The 19,670-nt window shown below is 52.9% G+C and overlaps 1 protein-coding gene across 2 annotated transcripts in view; it reads left to right on the plus strand.

Moving 5' to 3' along the window:
* EPHB2 (EPH receptor B2) overlaps window positions 1–17,518 on the plus strand; it is a 126,304-nt gene extending 108,786 nt beyond the window's left edge. The window contains exons 8-15 of one of the 2 annotated variants that reach the window (XM_008572785.1): window positions 760–824; window positions 9,074–9,196; window positions 9,790–10,037; window positions 10,931–11,146; window positions 12,011–12,160; window positions 13,399–13,592; window positions 14,979–15,134; window positions 15,684–17,518. In XM_008572785.1, the coding sequence (XP_008571007.1) occupies window positions 760–824; window positions 9,074–9,196; window positions 9,790–10,037; window positions 10,931–11,146; window positions 12,011–12,160; window positions 13,399–13,592; window positions 14,979–15,134; window positions 15,684–15,792 (1,261 nt within the window). In that variant the 3' untranslated portion in view covers window positions 15,793–17,518. Of the gene's footprint in view, window positions 1–756; window positions 825–9,073; window positions 9,197–9,789; window positions 10,038–10,930; window positions 11,147–12,010; window positions 12,161–13,398; window positions 13,593–14,978; window positions 15,135–15,683 lie in introns of both variants that reach the window. The other variant, XM_008572778.1, reaches the window with a different exon arrangement.
* Window positions 17,519–19,670: the final 2,152 nt, after the last annotated feature.

The following is a 19,670-nucleotide window of genomic DNA, read 5'->3' on the forward strand; positions in this document are numbered from 1 at the left end:
GGGAGAGACTCGGGTAGGCCTGGATCCCCTCAAGTGGCCATCTGCTGCCTAAATGGCCACCATTAGCAGTGCATCCCGTCGGGTTAGACATTGCCCTCAACAAGTCCATTATTCAGAGGGGTGGCACGTTGAGACACTAATACTTCAGCATGAAGGAACGTCGCAGAACAGTGGGAAAGGACGACTGCTGGATGCTAGCAGCCAAGGGGAAGGCGGAAGGGGAATACAGACCACCCCACTTTCTGCACCAGTTAAGTCCCCCTGGCCGAGGTGCTAGAAAGATGGGGCGGGCTTAGACGGGAGGAGGCAGGGGAAAGGGCATCACAAGGGGCTCGCACAGCAGGTGCAAAGGCGGGAGGGTGGGGCCCATTTCCTGACTTCCGCTGGGCACAATGCAAAGAGACTCTCTTCTTCCTTAAAGAGTTCCCCACTTTAGACAGACTGGCCCATAAGGTCAGATGGACAGAAGCCTCTGGGATTTCTGGCACCAGAAGCCATGGTTGGAAGATGACTTTGCTCTTTGAAAGGGGCTTGGCTGGAGGGGGCACAGAGGAAAGAGTGAACCTGGACTTGAGGTGGGAGAGATGGGAAGGGATGAGTGGGGCCAGAGGGCAAGGCTGCTAGGCAAGGGACAGGCAGGGAGCCCTCTGGCAAGGGTGTGGCTTTGAGGGCCTGCCCACCTCTCCCTAGCACCTACTGTGGCTCCCAGCTCCCCGGGCGCCTCCAGATGGCTCCAGCCCTTTGCTCTTGTTCCAGAAGACGGGGATTTGAGCGTGCTGACTCAGAGTACACGGACAAGCTGCAGCACTACACCAGTGGCCACAGTATGTATACACCCCAGCAGAGCTGGCACCCTTGGGTCCTTTACTGTTGGTTCTCCAGTGACCTCTCCAGCCTTCTTTCACCTCCTTTTACCATGCTACAGCCAGACTGAAGGTCAAACTGTTCCTTGGAGGAGCCAAGCTCACTCTCACTTGTCAGCCTTTGCCCATGCTCTTACCTCCACGTGGGGCACCCTCTCCCTTTCTCTTTACTCAGCCCTCCAGCCTCATCATATACAAGCGCCTCTGAGAAGTCTTCCCTGACCCTCCCCCACCCTGGGTTTAGGGCCCTAGTCTGTGTTTGCACAGCCCCACCTTACCAGGATGCATTGTGATGGTTGTTTCCTTGTGGCTCCACCATTAAAACATAGGGCCCCTGAAGACCTAAAATTGTGTCTGACATTCATCACTGCCTCCCTTGCACCAAGACGGTGCCCAGTGCATAGTAGGCACTAGATACATATTTGCCAAATAAATAAAGAAATTGAATGAATGAATGAATGAGATGATGAGGATGCCAGGCTCTGACCCAGGAGGTGAGAAAGGCAGCAGGAGCCCCTTCCACCCTCTCTCGCTCTCACTCTGTGACTCCAGCCCCCTGTTCCTCCCTGGTACCTCCTCTGGTGGCAGCATCCCCCCATCCAGTACCCCCTTCACCCCCAATGTCTCATCCTATGCCAGACCAGGGCTGGGGGTGCATGTGCCACACACACACCCAGAGCAGATGTCCCGTCCCCAAGGGCCAGAGAGAAAAGTAGATCACAGATTCTTCTCTCCATTTGATCTTGGCAGAAGCAGAAATCAGGGAGGAGGGAGGGCAGGGCTCAGGGGGAAAGCTTAGTCCTTACTTCAGCTCACGCAGCAAAACGGAAGTCCAATACAGGTTCTCAAACTGTATCCAGTGGGGTACCCCAGGGTTCCTCAGATGGCTGCCTCCAGACAAGGAGGATGATAATTGTATCCCTTCAATTGCCACACATCTGTTGTGGGCCAACCGTGTGTGCCAGGCACGATCCAGGTGTGAGGATACCCAAGTAAACGAACCAAATACCCCGGCCTCTGCAGAACTTATGTTCCAGTTGGAAGGACAGGGAATAGAAAAATATGTGTAGTAACTGAGGAAAGCGTATGGTTTATTAGAAGACGGAAGTGCTGTGGAAGAAGGCAAAGTAGAGCAGGGTGATGGGTTGAGGGTCGTGGGGTCACAGTTGCGTTTTAAATAGGGGAGTTGGGATCGACCTCAAGAGTGGGTTTTATTTGAACGAAGATACAAAGGAGCTGGGGGAGTGCGCTGCTCAGAGGTATCTGAGAGAAGAGCATTCCAGGCAGGGACAACAGCTAGTGCAAAGGCCCTGAGGCTGGAGCGTGCCTGGCAGGTTTCAGGAACAGCAAAGAGGCCAGAGTGACTGGAACAGAGTGAAGGGTGGGAGCAGATGGCATGAAGGAGCCACAGCATGCAGAGTCTTGTCAGCCTTGGCTTTTGCTCTGAGTGAAATGGGGAGCCACTAGAAGGTTCTGAGCAGAGGACTGATGTGCTCTGAGTTCCTCTCAGCAGGACTTCTCTGGCTGCTGTATGGAGAGGGACCAAAGGGACTGAAGTAGGGAGACCAGTGAGGGTGGGTGTCGGAATAATCCAGGAAGATATGACAATGGCTAGACCGGGTGGCAGAGGCGGAGGGGATGGGACGGGGTTGAATTCTGACTGTCTTGAATGTAGAGCTGCTAGAGTTGCTGTAGGATTGGATGTGGGGCATGCAGGAAAGAGCAGAGCCAAAGAGTTCTAGCTATAAAGCTCCTGGGCTTAAAAATAGTTTTGGCCGTACATGGAAAAATAATTAAACCATTGGCATTTCCAGAAGATAATTTAGGTAACTATTTAATGGACATGGAGATGGCAAACGATTTTCTAAGCATAAAAGCGGTGGGATGATCACAAGAAAAAGATGGACACATTTAACTACACAGAAATAAAAATCACCTGTACATTAAAAATAGAAGTTATAAACTGCATTATCCCCTCCTGTTCCCCAAGTAACAAAATCATGATCGTAAATGTAGCTAGACACGTTGAGTGCATTCTACGTGCCAAGAATTGTTTTAATGCTTTATGTGTATTTATTCATTTAATCCTTATGATTTCACACTTTGAGTATGAGGAAACTGAGGCACAGGGGTCGCACAGCTGCTCAGGGAAGGAGCTGGGGTATGAACCCCAGCCGTCTGGCTACAGAGTGTGGTCTGTGCTATCCACATTCTACTAAACTGAAATAAACCATCATCCGGAGCCATTTGGAGCGTCATTATTTGGAGCATGTATCCGTAACAAGGAAACAAGTGAGACTGATTTTTAAAATAGACCCTAGGATTTGTTCATAGATCAACACTTTTTAAAGTCTAACTTCCTACTCCCTGTGTCCTGAGATATAATATTAGATCTGAGCAGGACTTTGTTCTTTTCAAAGTGTCACCAGCCCTGTGATCCCATATCCACCCAGCAGCCCTGTGTGGCCAGGATGGACGAGGAAGCTGAGGCTCAGATGTGTGTGACTGGCTCATGGTCACCCTCACGATCTCATGTTCTCCATCATTTAGCAGGTACTGAGTGAGTACCAAGGTCCATAGTGCCTGGATGTGGAGCCAGAGGGACTGACCTGGTTTCTCATCCCTGCTCTGCCACTGGCCAGCTGGGTGACTGTGGGAAAGTCACCAAACCCCTCTGAGCCTCGTTATCTTTATATGGGAAGTAGGAGGAATGATACTTCTGTCACAGGGTTCTGAGAATTAAATGAATTAATGGATGTTAAAAAGTGCTTTGTAATAGTAATATTTAAAAATAGCCATCTCTTTATGACAGGTAAGTTATTTAGTGCTTTTTATTTGCCAGCTACCGTACTAAACCCTTTTAAAAGATCCTCTAATTTGGGCCGGCCCGGTGGCACACTGGAGAGTGCGCCACTTGGGAGCGCGGCAGCGCTCCCGCCGAGGGTTTGGATCCCATGTGGTGACCGGTTCCCGCTCACTGGCTGAGCGTGGCGCGGGCGCAACACCGAGGGGTGCGATCCTGTACCGGTCAGGAAAAAAAAAAAAAAAAAAGGAAAAAAAAAAAAAAAAGATCCTCTAATTTAATCCTTGCACTCCCCTATTTAAAAATAGCCATCTCTTTATGACAGGTGAGTTATTTAGTGCTTTTTATTTGCCAGCTACCGTACTAAACCCTTTTAAAAGATCCTCTAATTTGGGCCGGCCCGGTGGCACACTGGAGAGTGCGCCACTTGGGAGCGCGGCAGCGCTCCCGCCGAGGGTTTGGATCCCATGTGGTGACCGGTTCCCGCTCACTGGCTGAGCGTGGCGCGGGCGCAACACCGAGGGTTGCGATCCTGTACCGGTCAGTAAAAAAAAAAGACAAAAAGGAAAAAAAAAAAAAAAAGATCCTCTAATTTAATCCTTGCACTCCCCTTATGAGGTAGGTACTGTTTATGATGCCCATTTTGTAGATGGAAAAGTGAGGCACAGAGGTTAATTAACTCACCCAAGGGCACACAGCTGGATCAACACAGTGGTTCGTCCTGGATTCAAACTCATAAACCAGCTTATATGTGACCCTTATTAATGGCAGAACCAGAATTCAAACCCAGGACTCTGCATGCCTGGTTCCTCTTCCCTCATCTTGAATTAACCATTTGGGTTCAGGATGAGTGGGTGGACCTGAGAGCCATAAATCCTCCAAACAACAGCCCAGCATGTTCCGTAGCCTCTGCCCACAGAGGTCCTTGTCCAACACAGACCAGCAAACACCCCTTTTTGGGGCCAGGCCTTGTGTGAGTCTCTAGGTGGGGGGAGCTCACATTCTATTTCAGGAGACAGATAGGGAAGCACCCAGGAGCCTGAGGGTTGTGGTGTGGACTCTACAGCCAGGCTGGCTTCAAACCCCACTTCTGCCATTTATTGGCTATGTCCATGTGCCCTTGGGCAGGTCATTTAACCTTTCTATGCTACAGTCGCCTCATTTGAAAAATGGGGAAAATATTAGGTTGAGCCAAATGAAATTGTTATTTTTGTAGGTCAGAAACAGTTAAATATTGACAATTTCACAAATTTTTGCCTAGTAATAGCATTTACCTGGTAGGGTTGTTAGGAGAATTAATTGGGTAGAAAACAGTAAAGTGCCTGGAATAAGGCCTCGTACCTGGTAAATTCATGCTGAGCATACAGTCAGTGTTTATTAAGCATCTACTATACACCACTTTCACATGTGTACTTCAGAGCCAATATTCTAGAGCAAGAGCTTAAAACTTGGGGTTCACAGACCCCTAGAGCTTCCAGGGGCCTGTGAACACCCCCAAATCATATGTGGGATGTAGGAGTGTGCACACACGTGGCAATACTTTTCTAAGGAGCAGATTCACAGCCTTCATCAAATGTTCAAAGGCATTCATGACCCCAAACAGGTGGAGAGAAAGAAGGCATGTAAATGAGTGATGCTACTACTCATTCAATAAGCATTTATTGAGCACCCACTGTGTGCCAGGTGCTGGGATTTAGCAGGAACAAGACAGACATGGCCTCTGTCCTCCAGGGGAGAGGGTAAGGCAAACTCGAGTATTCCAGAAAGGAGTATCAATAGGCTGTAGGCATTTGTACCTGAGAGCCCTGGTATGAGGAGGAAAAGCCACAGAGACATCAGGGCTGCAGGAGTGGGTGTGGAGAAGGACTGAGGGAGCCTGAGGGGAGGGCACAGGTCTGCACTGGAGGAATCCAGGCAGGCTTCACAGAGGAGGTGGCATTTGATCTGGTCACAGAGGAAGAGGAGAGGGTGTTCCGGGTAGAGAGAACAGCATGAACAAAAGCACAGAGGGAAGAAATTATGAAGTGTGTCTGGAACCCCTGAGCAAATAACTCTTATAGCTGGCAGGCAGGGAGCAGGGAGCTGTAAAGGGGACTGGTCATGGAGGGCTTGGAGTGCCAGGCAGAGGCACTTGCCTTTGTCCTGTGAGCAATAGAGAACCCTCATGGTCAATGCTCCTGCCAAGGCTTGTGATGGCTTTTAATTGGTTGGCAGTGGAGGTGAACAAGTAGGCTTTGAGCTCCTGCTGTGCTTCCCTTTAGTCGACACGTTTCTGTTCTCCCTCCCCAGCTGGACCATCAGAAAGGGCTTCCCCCAGTTCTGCTGGGAGGGAGGTTGAAGGCCAGTCACCAAGAACCGCAGGCCATGCACTGAATGCATCTGAGCAAGAAAGCAAGCATCTCCAGGGAGCTGATCCCCTGGTTCTGAGGAGGCTGACGGGGAGGGAGGGAGTCATGGTTGAATCCTCCAGGAGGAGGAGACATGGACCAGATCTTGATCGAATTTCATCCAGGCAGTGAACACAGTGATTGAGAGTACTGGCCCTGGGCTCAAGTCCAACAGACCTGGCCTCAAATCCTGGCTGTGCCATTTGTTAGCTGTGTGGCCTTGGCCAGATTACTTAGCCTCTCTGAGCCCCGATTTTCTGATGTGTGAAATGGGGATGATTATCCCTTCCTCCAAGAGTTGTTGGGAGAAAGAGATGAGATAATGCATATGAAGAGCCTGGCACAGTGTCGGGCACAGACAAAGGGCTCAGGAAATGACAGCTGCTGTTATTGTTATTCTATCTGTCATCTGGATCCTGCTCAACTCTACAGACATTGGGTGTCTATTGTGTGCAGAGCTTTATGCAGTGTGCCAGGGGAAAGAGAAACAAGAAAAGATCGTGCACCATCCCCCCTCCTCCCAGGCACTCAGAGTCTTGGATGGTGCTTCTTAACCTCTTTGGGGGTCTCAGACTCCTGTGAGACTCTGCTGAAAGTTTTGGATCCTAGGGAAGGCTGGTTAGTTCATTTGGATAGAGTGTGGTGTTATGACACCAAGGTCAAGGATTCAGATCCTCGTATCAGCCAGCCACTAAAAAATTTTTTTTTAATTTTAATTTTTAAAAAAAAGGAAGCTTTGGATCCTGTGACCAGAAAAACACAAATATGTCTATGTGTGTATGTGTATAAAATTATAAGATTAAAAAAGTCCAGAGGTCTGTACTCAGGGATGGGTTTTTGAGAACTTTTATTTTCAATAATATTTATTTTCATAATTTTTGAATTTTATAAGGATCATAAATTACTTTTTTTTTTTTCTTTTTGTCTTTTTTCGTGACCGGCCACGGGATCGCAACCCTCGGTGTTGCCCCCGCCCCTCGCTCAGCCAGTGAGCGGCTGGTCTGTATGCGAGATCCGAACCCTCGGCGGGAACGCCACCGCGCTTCCCAAGCGGCGCACTATAGCAGTGCGCCACCGGGCCGGCCCCATAAATTACTTTTTGAGTCCAAAAAGGAGATAATAATAAATGCATTCCATTTCAGGAGTCTACCACACCTCCCAAATCTCATCCTGGGACTTGCCAAGTGGCTCACAGACCCAAATTAAGAACTTCTGACCTAAAAGGCTAGACAAACACCCACACAAATAATCCCAAATAAAGCTAATGTGTTAGAGCAGCCGTTGGCAAACTTTTCTGTAAGGGGCCAGATAGTAAATATTTTAGGCTTAGTGGGTCTCTGCTGTAACTTCTCAACTCTGCCATTGTGGTGTAAAAGCAGCCACAGACAAAGAAATGAACATGGCTGTGTTCCAATAAAACTTTATTTACAAAACAGGCAGTAACGGGGCCAGCCCGTGGCTCACTCGGTAGAGTGCGGTGCTGATAACACCAAGGCCCCGGGTTCGGATCCCATATAGGGATGGCCGGTTTGCTCACTGGGTGAGTGTGGTGCTGACAACACCAAGTCAAGGGTTAAGATCCCCTTACCGGTCACCTTTTAAAAAAAAAAAAAAAAAAGGGGCCGGCCTGGTGGCGCACTGGATAGTGCGCCGCTTGGGAAGCGCGGCGGCACTCCCGCCCGAGAGTTCGGATCCCACATACAGACCGGTTCCCGCTCACTGGCTGAGCGAGGCGCGGGAGCGACACCGAGGGTTGCAATCCCGTTGCTGGTCCCCGGTCCGGTATGGGGGCAACACTGAGGGTTGCGATCCGTTGCCGGACACGGAAAAAGACAAAAGACAAAAAAAAAAAAACAGGCAGTAAGCCAGTTTGCCAGCCCCTATGTGGAGGCTCCAACTCCTAGATTCCTAGAATATCCGAAATAGTGGCTGAGAGTGGTCAACTAATATGTCCAAGGTCACGCCCCTGAGCAGTGTTGACAGCCCCACTCACCAACCAGCCCAGCCTTGCAGTGACCCAGGGACTCCAGCTCCCAACTCCTAGAGCTGTTGCCTCCAAAGTCACAGCTCCCTGAGTGGTAGGAGAATGTAGGCAGGAAGAGGAAGCCTGGGCTGGGAGAGGGCCGGAAGGTCTGGGGATGGAAGACCAGTTATCTGGGAGAGAATGTGGAATGGATTATCTTTCTCTTCCTTCAAAGCATTTTGCTGACTCAGTGCTGGGTCAGAATTAGGTCTTTAACATCCGAGTTACCACCTTCTCTTTCTGCATCAAAAAATAAAAATTTGCATCAGATGAGGAATCACTCTGCCCCATGTCCAGCCTCTCACTGATCACCAGGAAATCAGGGATCTAGAAAGGTTTAAGACTTGGCGAGCGGGGACTCAGGAGGTGGGCCCAGCAGCTGTGGGTACTCAGACCGTGGTGGGTGGGGTGGCCCCGCCAGGCTCTGAGGCCTGCCTGGGAGGGCTGAGCAGCTAGAAAGGGCTCCTGAGGGGACAGGAGGCTTGAATGAGGCCTTGAGAGACAGAGATGTCTCCTTAGCAGGAGCCCAAGGACAACATGGTCTATTGCCCGCTCTTTGTGTGTTTTAGTTCCAATTTCCTCTCTTCCTTTTTGACTTCTGCTTCCTCTACCTTGCATCCCTTGATTTCTCTGTCACAAGGGCAGCAAACCTATCTATCCTTTTATCCTTCTATGCCCACACCCATAACAGACATTACTAATCAATCCTGACAGTGTTTTAGCTGCTCCAGAAAGCCATTACTATCGATTAGAGTTGGAACAAGAGCTAGAACCTCTTTGTCACTCTTGCTGGTCTCTCTGTTCCCCTCACCCTTCTACCCAGTGTCTTTCTGCTTAATGAGGCCCAGAGAGGTCAAGTGACCTCCAGGGAGTTGCCCATTTCTTATGGGGGGCCATGTGGGAGTGCCTGTCCCTCCATGGAGGGACTGGCTCCCACTTTTCTATTTGTGCACATCTTGAGTCAGTCTATGTGACCGAGCCTGGTCTTGTCCCCCAGTGACCCCAGGCATGAAGATCTACATCGACCCTTTCACCTATGAGGACCCCAATGAGGCAGTGCGGGAGTTTGCCAAAGAAATTGACATCTCCTGTGTCAAAATTGAGCAGGTGATCGGAGCAGGTAGGTGGCTGGTACCCTCACAGGTACCATGGCCTCAGACATGGGTGGGAGGCCACCCCAGTGCGTACTCCTGGGGCAGAGGGTAGGATGTGGAACAAGTGCCTCGAAGTACCCTCCAAGGCCTGAAGGCTCAGAATGCTCAAGGTAGAAGGGCCCTCAAAGGTCATCCAGTAAAACCACCTCACTGACAGAAGGGGAAACTGAGGCACACGGCTGGGAAGGAGCTTACACAGCAAGTCAGAGATTGAACTGGGTCTGGAACCCAGTCCTCCAGACTCTTAGTCCAGTGCTCTGTTCTTCCCGCCATTTGTCCCAGGCCCCTTTCCCCATCTCCCCAGGTTCCCCTACATCCTCAGCCCAATGCACAGCCAAATACCAGGGACAACCATGGAGAATTTACTCTCTGCTCCCAAAGGTGGCTGGGACTTTTCTAGGTCCCCACATTCTCAAAGGGGTTCTACGTCTGAGAGGATGAGTTGACCACTGAGGAGAAAGAGAACCCACAGGCCCCAGGAGGGAGGTGGCAGGGAACAAGGAGCTGGCATTTCCACCTGAGGAGTGACAGCCGGCCTCTCTTGGTGTGTCTGTCCCAGGGGAGTTTGGCGAGGTCTGCAGTGGCCACCTGAAGCTGCCAGGCAAGAGAGAGATCTTTGTGGCCATCAAGACACTCAAGTCGGGCTATACTGAGAAGCAGCGCCGGGACTTCTTGAGTGAGGCCTCCATCATGGGCCAGTTCGACCACCCCAACGTCATCCACCTGGAGGGTGTTGTCACCAAGAGCACGCCCGTGATGATCATCACTGAGTTCATGGAGAACGGCTCACTGGACTCCTTCCTCCGGGTAGGGGAGGTCGAGAGTGCCAGGGGCCCATGAGTGAAGCAGGAAAAGGGATGATGGACATAGCTTCATACTGTCAGGGACTGAAGGGGTCTTGGAAAAGCTCTAGGTCAGGAATGGCTTGCAGGCTGCCACTTTTGGTTCCCTTACCCGTGGCAGGCATTGCTAATCAACCCCAGCACTCTCTCCCACTAAACCCAGAAGCAATTTCCAAATCCTCATTGTGGTTCCCCAGGAAGCCACAGTCGATCAGAGTTGGCACACAACCTGAAATCTGCTTCCATTCATGCTCTTAGCCAGCCTACTCACCACGCACAGAAGAAAATGGGCTCAAAGAGAAGTAGAGTTTGGCCAGGGTCACCCAGAGGGTCAAGGTGAGAGCACAAGGCCAACAGAGGAGAGTTTCAAGGCCCCCCAGGAGATCACAGCCAGCTAGACAAAGAGCACTGGACTGGGCATCAGAAGCATGCCATTGGACTGGTTCCCATTCAACAAATACCTATGAAGTGCCTACTATGTGCCAGGCACCTTCCATGCACCTTCTTATTTAACTCAGAACAGCCCTAGGAGGTGGGTCTTACTTCTGCTCATTTAACATGCAGATGAGGAAACTGAGACTCAGAGAGGTTAGGTCACATATCCAAGGTTGCACAGCCAGGAAAGGGCAGAGCCAGAGTCAAACCAGGTGTGTCTGCTCCACAGCCCCTAATCTCTCCACCACCCTGAAGTTGGTCTCTCGTGGGCCTCTCTAAGGTCCCCAGGCATCTGAGTCCTTCCCAAAGAGACCCCAGGGCCAAGGTGGCAGAGTCCTGTTCTGGTTCCCCATTGTGAGGATGACCCAGAGCTCTGATGCCTGCTCTTCTGTTTACTCTGTATTTTCTCCACTTCTCTCAAAGCAAAACGATGGGCAGTTCACAGTCATCCAGCTGGTGGGCATGCTACGGGGCATTGCAGCTGGCATGAAGTACCTGGCAGACATGAACTACGTGCACCGTGACCTAGCTGCCCGCAACATCCTCGTCAACAGCAACTTGGTCTGTAAGGTGTCTGACTTCGGGCTCTCACGCTTTCTAGAAGACGATACCTCAGACCCCACCTACACCAGTGCCCTGGTAAGATGGAGGCAGGGAACACCAGAGTGATGGTGCCAGAGAAGAGGGCATAAATACCTCTGCCCGCAATACGCTTTCACCGACGCCTGTTCATGCCAAGTGCTGTGCTGGGCCCTGGAGATGTGGAGATGCGTAGACCATGGTTTCTGCCCTCTTGGAGCTCCCCAGGCTGGTGGGAGACGCAGACGTGCAGAGCAATATGAGTGACGGAGCTATGAACCAGGACCCAGCCCTGGGAGGCAGAGGAGGGCTGGCTAGAGGGGGTGACGTCTGAGCTGAGAGCTGAGGGCCAGTGGAAGTTAGTCAGATGCCACATTCTCATGGCAAGGTCATTTGACTGTAATCCAGGCTGTAAGGGAGAAAGGCGGAGAGCAATAATGCTGGAGAGGTAGGTAGGGCCAGATCTTAGAGGTCCTTGAACGCCTAAGTGCAGGGCCCTCTCCCTGAAAGCACTTAGGGTTTTGGAGGGTTTTAAAGCAAAAGATATAAGACACCAGCCCTGGCCTCAAAGAGCTCAGAGACGAGTACAAGAGGAGCCAGTACTTTGAGTACTGTACTGTGTGAAGTCCTTCCCGATGGCAGGTATAAGGCACCGTTGTGGGACTGAGGAGAGTGGACAACTCTTCGGGAGCTAGGGAAAGGCTTTCAGAGGGACTTGAGGATGAGAAGGTTTCCAGATGGCAGAACGGGAAAAGACACTTCATGTGCAAAAGCCCGGTGGTCTGAGGCATCATGGTGATTTGGGAGAACCATGAGATGCTTCATGAGATTGGTGCAGCACAGGACATGGGGTGGGGAGTGTTGAGAGGAGGGGCCAGACAGGTCAGTCTCCCACCTACCAACCTTCCTCGTTCTGTCCCCCAGGGTGGAAAGATCCCAATACGTTGGACGGCCCCAGAAGCCATCCAGTACAGGAAGTTTACCTCAGCCAGCGACGTGTGGAGCTATGGTATCGTCATGTGGGAGGTGATGTCCTATGGGGAGCGACCCTACTGGGACATGACCAACCAGGACGTAAGTCTCCAAGGGAATGGGCCGAGCCTCTCTGGCCAGCCAGGTGGGGGAGGGGAAGATCGGGGACTCCTGGCCTTATGCCAGTCTCCTGGGGCATGGGAGATAGGCCACCGAGATCATGGGCCTGGCTGCCAGGGCAGCTCCCAGCCCAAAGTTGGCTGTTTCAAATGTCTGCACAGGACCCTGGACTCTCCAGGGGATAGGGAGTAGGGAAGGCCACCCATCCACAAATCAGTAAATCTTCAGGATGCGTGCACCTTGTGGCCAGCACCGAATGAGACCATGTCTGCCTGCCAGGTGTTTACCATCTAACTGGGTGGACAAGACGATTATTCAGGGAACCAGATGTAGTTATCAGGAACTTTTGCGATCAGCTGCTAAATTGGAGAAGGCAGATGTCCAGCCCTGTAGGCACTGAGGCGAGGGCAGTATGGGCAAGGTCAGCCAGGAAGTCTTCGCAGGACAGGTGGGGCTCGAACAGTAGGAGACGCGAGGCCTTCCGAAGAACCCGTGCAAAGGCCGAGGTGGGTGCCGTGGAGAGGAAAGTTAGTCAGAAATGTTGGTGAGGTTCAGTCATGAAGTGTTTGACAGTCCACCCAAGGGATTTTCATTTGCAAAAATACAGGCAAGAAGACTTGAAGAAGCTTCTTGAACAGGGAGGGGGACCCACAGTTGAGCTGTGGGAGATGAGTCTGGCCATGGTGGCAGGACAGACTGGAACGAGGGTGCTTTAGCTCCTTTCCTTGATGGAGGAGTGGGTGGGGTTAGTGGGGAGGGGGCATCAGTCAGGCTTAGGGTTATGCTGTGTGCTGTGGGGCCTGGCAGGGGTGGTATCGCTTACCTGGAGCTATAAATGGCATTGATATCAAGAATGGGTCACCCTGGGGTCAAGCAGGGGCTAGAGAGTGGAGTCCTCGGGGCCACTGAAGCCAGGAGGGTGCTCACAGACGGGAAAGGAGGAGATGGTAGAGTCGGGTACAGGAGGTTCAGCCTGGTGGACCCTGGGGAGAGGCTATCTCAGGGTGCTAGATTACCCAAGATTGGTGGAAGGTAGGGCAGGAACCCAGTTGCCAGGTCAGATGAAGGCTATCGAACCCAGGTCAGGCCCATCCCTGAGACTGCCTCCAGACAATCAAATAGGTCAGGCCTGCAACGCGCTGGGGGCAAGATGGGCCTGGCAGAGGGCAGACACCCTCATGCGATAACCCAACCCCACTGCACCCCTATGTTCTCCCCAGGTAATCAACGCCATCGAGCAGGACTATCGGCTGCCACCGCCCATGGACTGCCCGAGCGCCCTGCACCAGCTCATGCTGGACTGCTGGCAGAAGGACCGCAACCACCGGCCCAAGTTCGGCCAGATCGTCAACACGCTGGACAAAATGATCCGCAACCCCAACAGCCTCAAAGCCATGGCGCCCCTCTCCTCCGGGTACGGCCCGCCCTGGCCCGCCCCTCTCCTCTAGACCCCGCCCCTCCCCTGGCCACTCCCCTCTCCCAGGGCTCTGCGACCACCCACAGCTGTCCCCTGCTTCAGACAGATGCTCTCCACTGCAGCTTGGCATGGGGAAGAATAGGACTAGTGTTTGTTGCTCATCTGCCCTGAACACAGGCTGAGACATGCACTCTGTGGGCAACAGAGGAAACAACTTTTTAAAGTATGGTCAGAGAGGACCAGTTAAGAAAAATTACCAAAGGATCCAGAATCTTAGTCAGTGAACAGATTTACTCATCACTGAGTTTCCTCCCTAGATACCCTCACACTCAAACCTGGACCCTCTAACTTCCATTTGCATCTTCATGACACTGAGGCCCCACACACGTCCACATGTGCTCACACAGGTACAGCTCGACACACAGATGAACACACTCAAGCTTGCTCACACCACACGCCATCTCACACACACAGACACCTGCAGTGGCAGGCTCTCACACCTGCAAACATCCACAGGCACCTGCACACACCCCCATTCAGATATTGGTACTCGCCACACATATACTTGCCCCCTTGCTCAGGTCAGCATCCCCCTCAGGAGACTGGCTGAGCCAGAGGAGGGTCAGCTTGGGTGGCTGTCACATGCTGGCCCTGCACACTCTTCCTTGAGGCCCACAATCCCACAGGGTTTCTGAGGGACATCCAGCCAGGTGTCCACAGGATCCAGGGCTGACTGTGGCCAGAGACTCCTTGGGCCCAAGTCTTTCATCCACCAAGTTCTTATGGCTAAGAGATCTTTGCACTTGTATGTTTCACTCCTCACCATGACCCTGTGTCAGCCACTCCTGACTCTCCAGATAAGATCACTCTGAGCTTTTAACCTCATGAGAGTCATTTTACTCCTTGTCAGCCAGGAAGTCATTCCCGTTAGCACCACCGGCTTTACCTGGACCTTGGGGCTGCTGTCTACAAGATCAGCCTCCTACAGCACAAACCAGGGTAGAGAAGCGTGGAGAATGGCACTGGGGAAGAAACTGACTAATCAGCAGGATTAGTCCAGCTGAAATCCCTCCTCTGAAAATAAGCTGGAGAAGTGTCTTCCCCACCTTACTCCTGTGGTGCAGCCTCTCAGCCATCCCCACAGAGGCTCCCAGGACGTTCCAGGTCACCCCAGCTTTGAGTCCTACACACACACTGGCTCTCACCTCCTCACACAGATATGGGTGCATGTTCACACAGGCTCACGCACCCGCCCGCGCTCACACAGCAGTGCTCACCCGCACACGTGCACACACGCAGCCCCCAGGCGTGTTCATGCACATCCCCTCACACTCCCTGCAAGCGTGTGCCCTGACCATGTCTGTCACCCACCTCCACCCCTAGAATCAACCTGCCGCTGCTGGACCGCACCATCCCTGACTACACCAGCTTTAACACAGTGGACGAGTGGCTGGAGGCCATCAAGATGGGGCAGTACAAGGAGAGCTTCGCCAATGCTGGCTTCACCTCCTTCGACGTCGTGTCTCAGATGCTGATGGAGTAAGTGCCCAGCGCCTCCACTCCCCACTGTCAGCACCCCCTCCCCACCCACCCAGCCAGCCAAGGGGGTGCTCTGGAGCACAAGGAAGGGACAAGTGTCCTAGCAGGGACGTGGGGGACCAAGGGGTGACATGCCAGCTTTGGAGTCACATCCGGATTGATACCCAGGTCTCCCTGCCACCTACTGGCTGTAAGACCTTGGGCAAATCACAGCACCTCTTTCAGCCTCCGTTTTCTCATCTGTAAACTGGGGGTTGGTAGGAAGGTTGCAGGAGGTACATAGGAAGTGTGTACTTAGTTAATGCAAGTCCCTTCCCCTTCCCTGTAGCAGAGGAGAGAAGGGCACCTGGGTGCCCTGACCCCGGTCAGTGCTCACTGAGGTCACTCACTCATTCCAGCTTTGGAGGCCGACCCACTACCCCATCCCATTACCCCCCTCCCTTGCTATCTTGAGCACAAAACCCCTGGGGAAGCCCAGGCAGCTCTCTACCAGGCACAAAGCCCCCTGTACCCCCACTTCTCCCTAACACATGTGCTTCTCTCCCAAAGGGATATTCTCCGGGTTGGGGTCACCTTGGCTGGCCACCAGAAAAAAATCCTGAACAGTATCCAGGTGATGCGGGCACAGATGAACCAGATTCAGTCTGTGGAGGTTTGACATTCACCCGCCTCGGCTCACCTCCTCTTCCAGGCCCCTCCCCCTCCGCCCCGCACACCGGGCCCCTGGTGCTCGATCCACGGCAGGGCCAGCCACCTGCCAGGAGGCCACGGGCAACAGGAAGAATCAAGCAGCGCTCCAGCCACGGGACGTCACCAAGAACACACGCAACTCAAACGATGGGAAAAAAAGGGAATGGGGAAAAAAGAAAATAGATCCTGGGAGGGGGCGGGAAATACAAGAAATATTTTTTAAAGAGGATTCTCATAAGGAAAGCGATGACTGTTCTCGGGAAGAAAAATAAAAGGGCTTGGGAGATCCATGCGATTTGTCCAATCGGAGACCAAAAGCAGTTTCTCTCCAACTCCCTGCAAGAAGGTGACCTGGCAAGAGCCAAAAAACACTTTCAGGAAAACAAATGTGAAGGGAAGAGGCAGGGGTCGCCCTTCTCTCCTGTTCCTGGGCTGCTCCTCGAGGCCTCACTCAACAGACAAGTGCCAGGCGGATGGGGCAGGTGGACAGGCAGACACCCGGGATCCACACTGGGAAACTCCATTCCCGCTGCCACTGAGCAAACAGAATTTTTCTGTCTTTGGAGACTATTTTAGAAACTCTAATGAAAGAGACTGTTTCTCCTGTTTTCTCATGAAAAGGGGCGTTTGTCCTCCCAGGTCAGGGAGAACACAGGATACCAGAAAGGCCAGCCTTCCTGAGGATGGCCGCCCCCCAGGTCTGCAGCTCCACGTACATAACGCGCACAGCCCAGCGGCCCCGACCTGCCTGGGCACCCACTCCCACTGGCCGCTGGCCCCCACCTCAAGGACTGATGCTGCAGAGACCGCCATCAGCTACGACTGCCACTGAGAAGGGTTGATCCTGCATCTGGGTTTGTTTACAGCGATTCGTGGACTTGGGGGTATTTTGGTCTGGGGTGGTTTTGGTTTGGGGGGTTTGTTTGTTGGTTTGTTTTTTTTTTTTAATGACAATGAAGTGACACTTTGACATTTCCTACCTTTTGAGGACTTGATCCTTCTCCAGGAAGAAGGTGCTTTCTGCTTACTGACTTAGGCAATACACCAAGGGCGAGATTTTATATGCACATTTCTGGATTTTTATATGGTTTTCATTGACACCCTTCCCTCCCACCTGCTGCCTGGCCTCACCAAAGCCAACCACCTCGGGGCCATCTGGGCCATTTAGAGATTTGAGTGAGAATTGGTGGGGTGGGGGAAGGCACCAAGGTGGACGAGCATCCCACCCCTGGACTGTTTTTGAAAGTGACAGATCGAGGAGGAAGTGGGGTCTGAAACTGAAAGTCCCTGTCCACTTCCTCACTCTCCTTCTGTCCCAGTCTATCCAGTACTTCCCAGGCAAATAGGCCCCTTTGAGTGTCCTCAAATGGCCAAAACCCACTCTTGCCTCTGGGAGCCCAAACCAGGCTGCAGGACCCAGATCATTCACTGTGACATCCCAGCCCTCCAGAGGGTTCCAGAGGGTGCCCTCGGAGACATGGGCAGGCATACTCCCATCCTTGGAGAGAAAGCGTGTGATTTCTCCCCGTCTCCTTCCCTGCACCAGACCTTTGCCCAGGTCCAAAGGTCTTGGCCATGGGAAAACCATCCGCCAAGGGGTCTGGCCGCAGACTCCCTCCTGGGAGCTAATGCAGGCACCTGAGCGGAACGATCGGTTAGTGAATTGAATGCAAATAAACACTTTAGTTATAAAACGACCCCTGTTCTCTGTAAGTTCCGAGAGGGACCCTGGCATCCTCAGGACGTGCCAAGTGATAATGCTCTTCCCAGCAACCCTTTCTCCCTCAGGATTCTAGAAGACGTGGGGCTGAGAAAACACTTGAAGGATTAACAGAGCTCCACGTGCCTTTCTGGCTCTGGCTCGTGAAAAGCACAGGCAACAAAAGAAGTGAGTTAGAAGTGGCTCAGAACTCAGCGTTCGACGCCCTGGGACTCAGGGTGAGCCACTGCAGGAGCAGGGAGTCGACTGGTTGCACTTAGCATGCCTCGGCCAGAGGAAGGGGGTTCTGGGTGCCAGGTGAGCTGTGATCAAGATAGACTGTGATGATAGGAGCATGAAGGTCCCAGAGTGCCCATGGACCCCCAGCCAGAGCCACAGGTGTGGTCACTTTTCCCAGGCTGACTCTGATTTTCTCTGCAAACGGGCTCCTGCTCACATTAAAATCAGGATTCTTTGTGTGGCAGGATGAGGCAGTGAGGTGGATGTGCTGTGGCTGTCAAGTCTGGCTGAGGAGGGGGAGCCAGGGACACCACACCTCAGGGCCTTTCCGTTTGTCCATGGAGCTTCTTTGAAGAGACTGACCAGTGGGGAAGATTCAGGCCCCAGGCAGCCAGCTAAAGGCCCGGTGGGTGGAGCGAGCAGCCGGCATGGACCAGCCTGGCGTCTGTCGCTCACCTGTTCTGAGAGCCAGAGATGCAAAGGGAAGGAAAAGATTAGAGAGGGGCATGGGCCCCTGGGGGGACAGCAGGGCGAGCCACAGGAAAAGCATTGGCAGGTTTCCCACAAACTGGCCAGCAGTGGCCCACTGGACGTCTCTTTATGCCCTCGAGATGGCCAGCGCGGGTGGCAGCTGTCCCAGCACACAAGGTCACCTTCTGGTGGGAGCTGCCCTGATGCTCTTTAGATTAACTCCATCTCCTCAGACCGCCCCCCACTGCTCCGGAACCCCACAAGGGGCTGGCATGCAGTGCTTCCCGTCAGATGGCTTCTGTCCTAAGCCACTAGACTGGTGTCCACTAGCCAGAACATCTGCCCATCCGCCCTCCAGGGCCCAAGGTCCTCAGTGGCCCCCACATGCCTGCTTCACAGAGTACAGGTGCTACCCAGACCCTCTGGGTGTCCACTTCAGGATAACAAACAGACGTCACTGTGACCGTCCCAGGGATGCAGGCCTCGCTGACTTCTCGCTACCAGGGCAGTTCCCGTCCCCCCCCCCTCACTTGCTGCTCAGTGGGGAGTGGCAGGCCCTGCTGCCAAGCGCCTTCCATTTACACTACCCGCTCACCCAGGCACATGGCTCTGAGCTGCCCGCTGCCTGGTTACTAATCCTTTCCTGGCTCAACCTCCCCGTGTGCCAGTCTCCACCTGCCCAGCAGTGTTGGAGTAGTTTCCGGCTGTTGAGGAAAGAAAGCCGCCTTGTAAACACAGCCTGGGCACCGTGGAGATGGGGACCAGCTGCTCTGGGAGGGTGTGACGGGTGGAGCTGCCCAAGGCCAAGCCATCCGCCCCTGCCCCTCCTGCTCCAGAAGCCCCCAAAATGGGCCATTGTTGATGATCAGCAGGCCTCTTCCTGGGAGATGATATTTAAAATATCTATCAACTGGGAAGACATGGGCAGACCAGTCAATGGATGATGGCCTTAGTGCTGGACCAAAGGCCTCAGGGCAAGGGCTAGGGTGGGGGGGGGGACACTTAAGGGACTTGGGGCAGTGGCTGTTTACTAACCAGCAGTACCTCTTGCTTGGATGGCATCAGCTGGACTTTCCTCTTCACTTCTAGTTGGTCCCCACCCTGCCAGCACCTAGGGGGCTCTCTGCCCCCCTTGTTGGCAGTTGCTAGCCTTGCACCTTTCCCAAATCAGGGGCTCATCTCCATATGGTTGGGAGCTCCCACTTCTGCCAGCTCTTCCTCAGCCTGGATGAAGCACAGGAAAGACCCAGACCCCAGACCTTCCCCAGTGCTGGGCCCTGGGCCACTTCTGGCTCTTTCAGGGACCCCTGTAGTACCAAGATGGTACCAAAGGCTGGAAGACTCTTGCCAGGGAAAATCACATAAATGCATTCAAAGCACAGGATGCCACGTGATGCTAGGGAAATGCATCCTGACTCCAAGGTGGCAGCCTGCTC

Source organism: Galeopterus variegatus, unplaced genomic scaffold, assembly GCF_000696425.1.
Source record: "Galeopterus variegatus unplaced genomic scaffold, G_variegatus-3.0.2 Scaffold50, whole genome shotgun sequence".
NCBI lineage: Eukaryota > Metazoa > Chordata > Mammalia > Dermoptera > Cynocephalidae > Galeopterus > Galeopterus variegatus.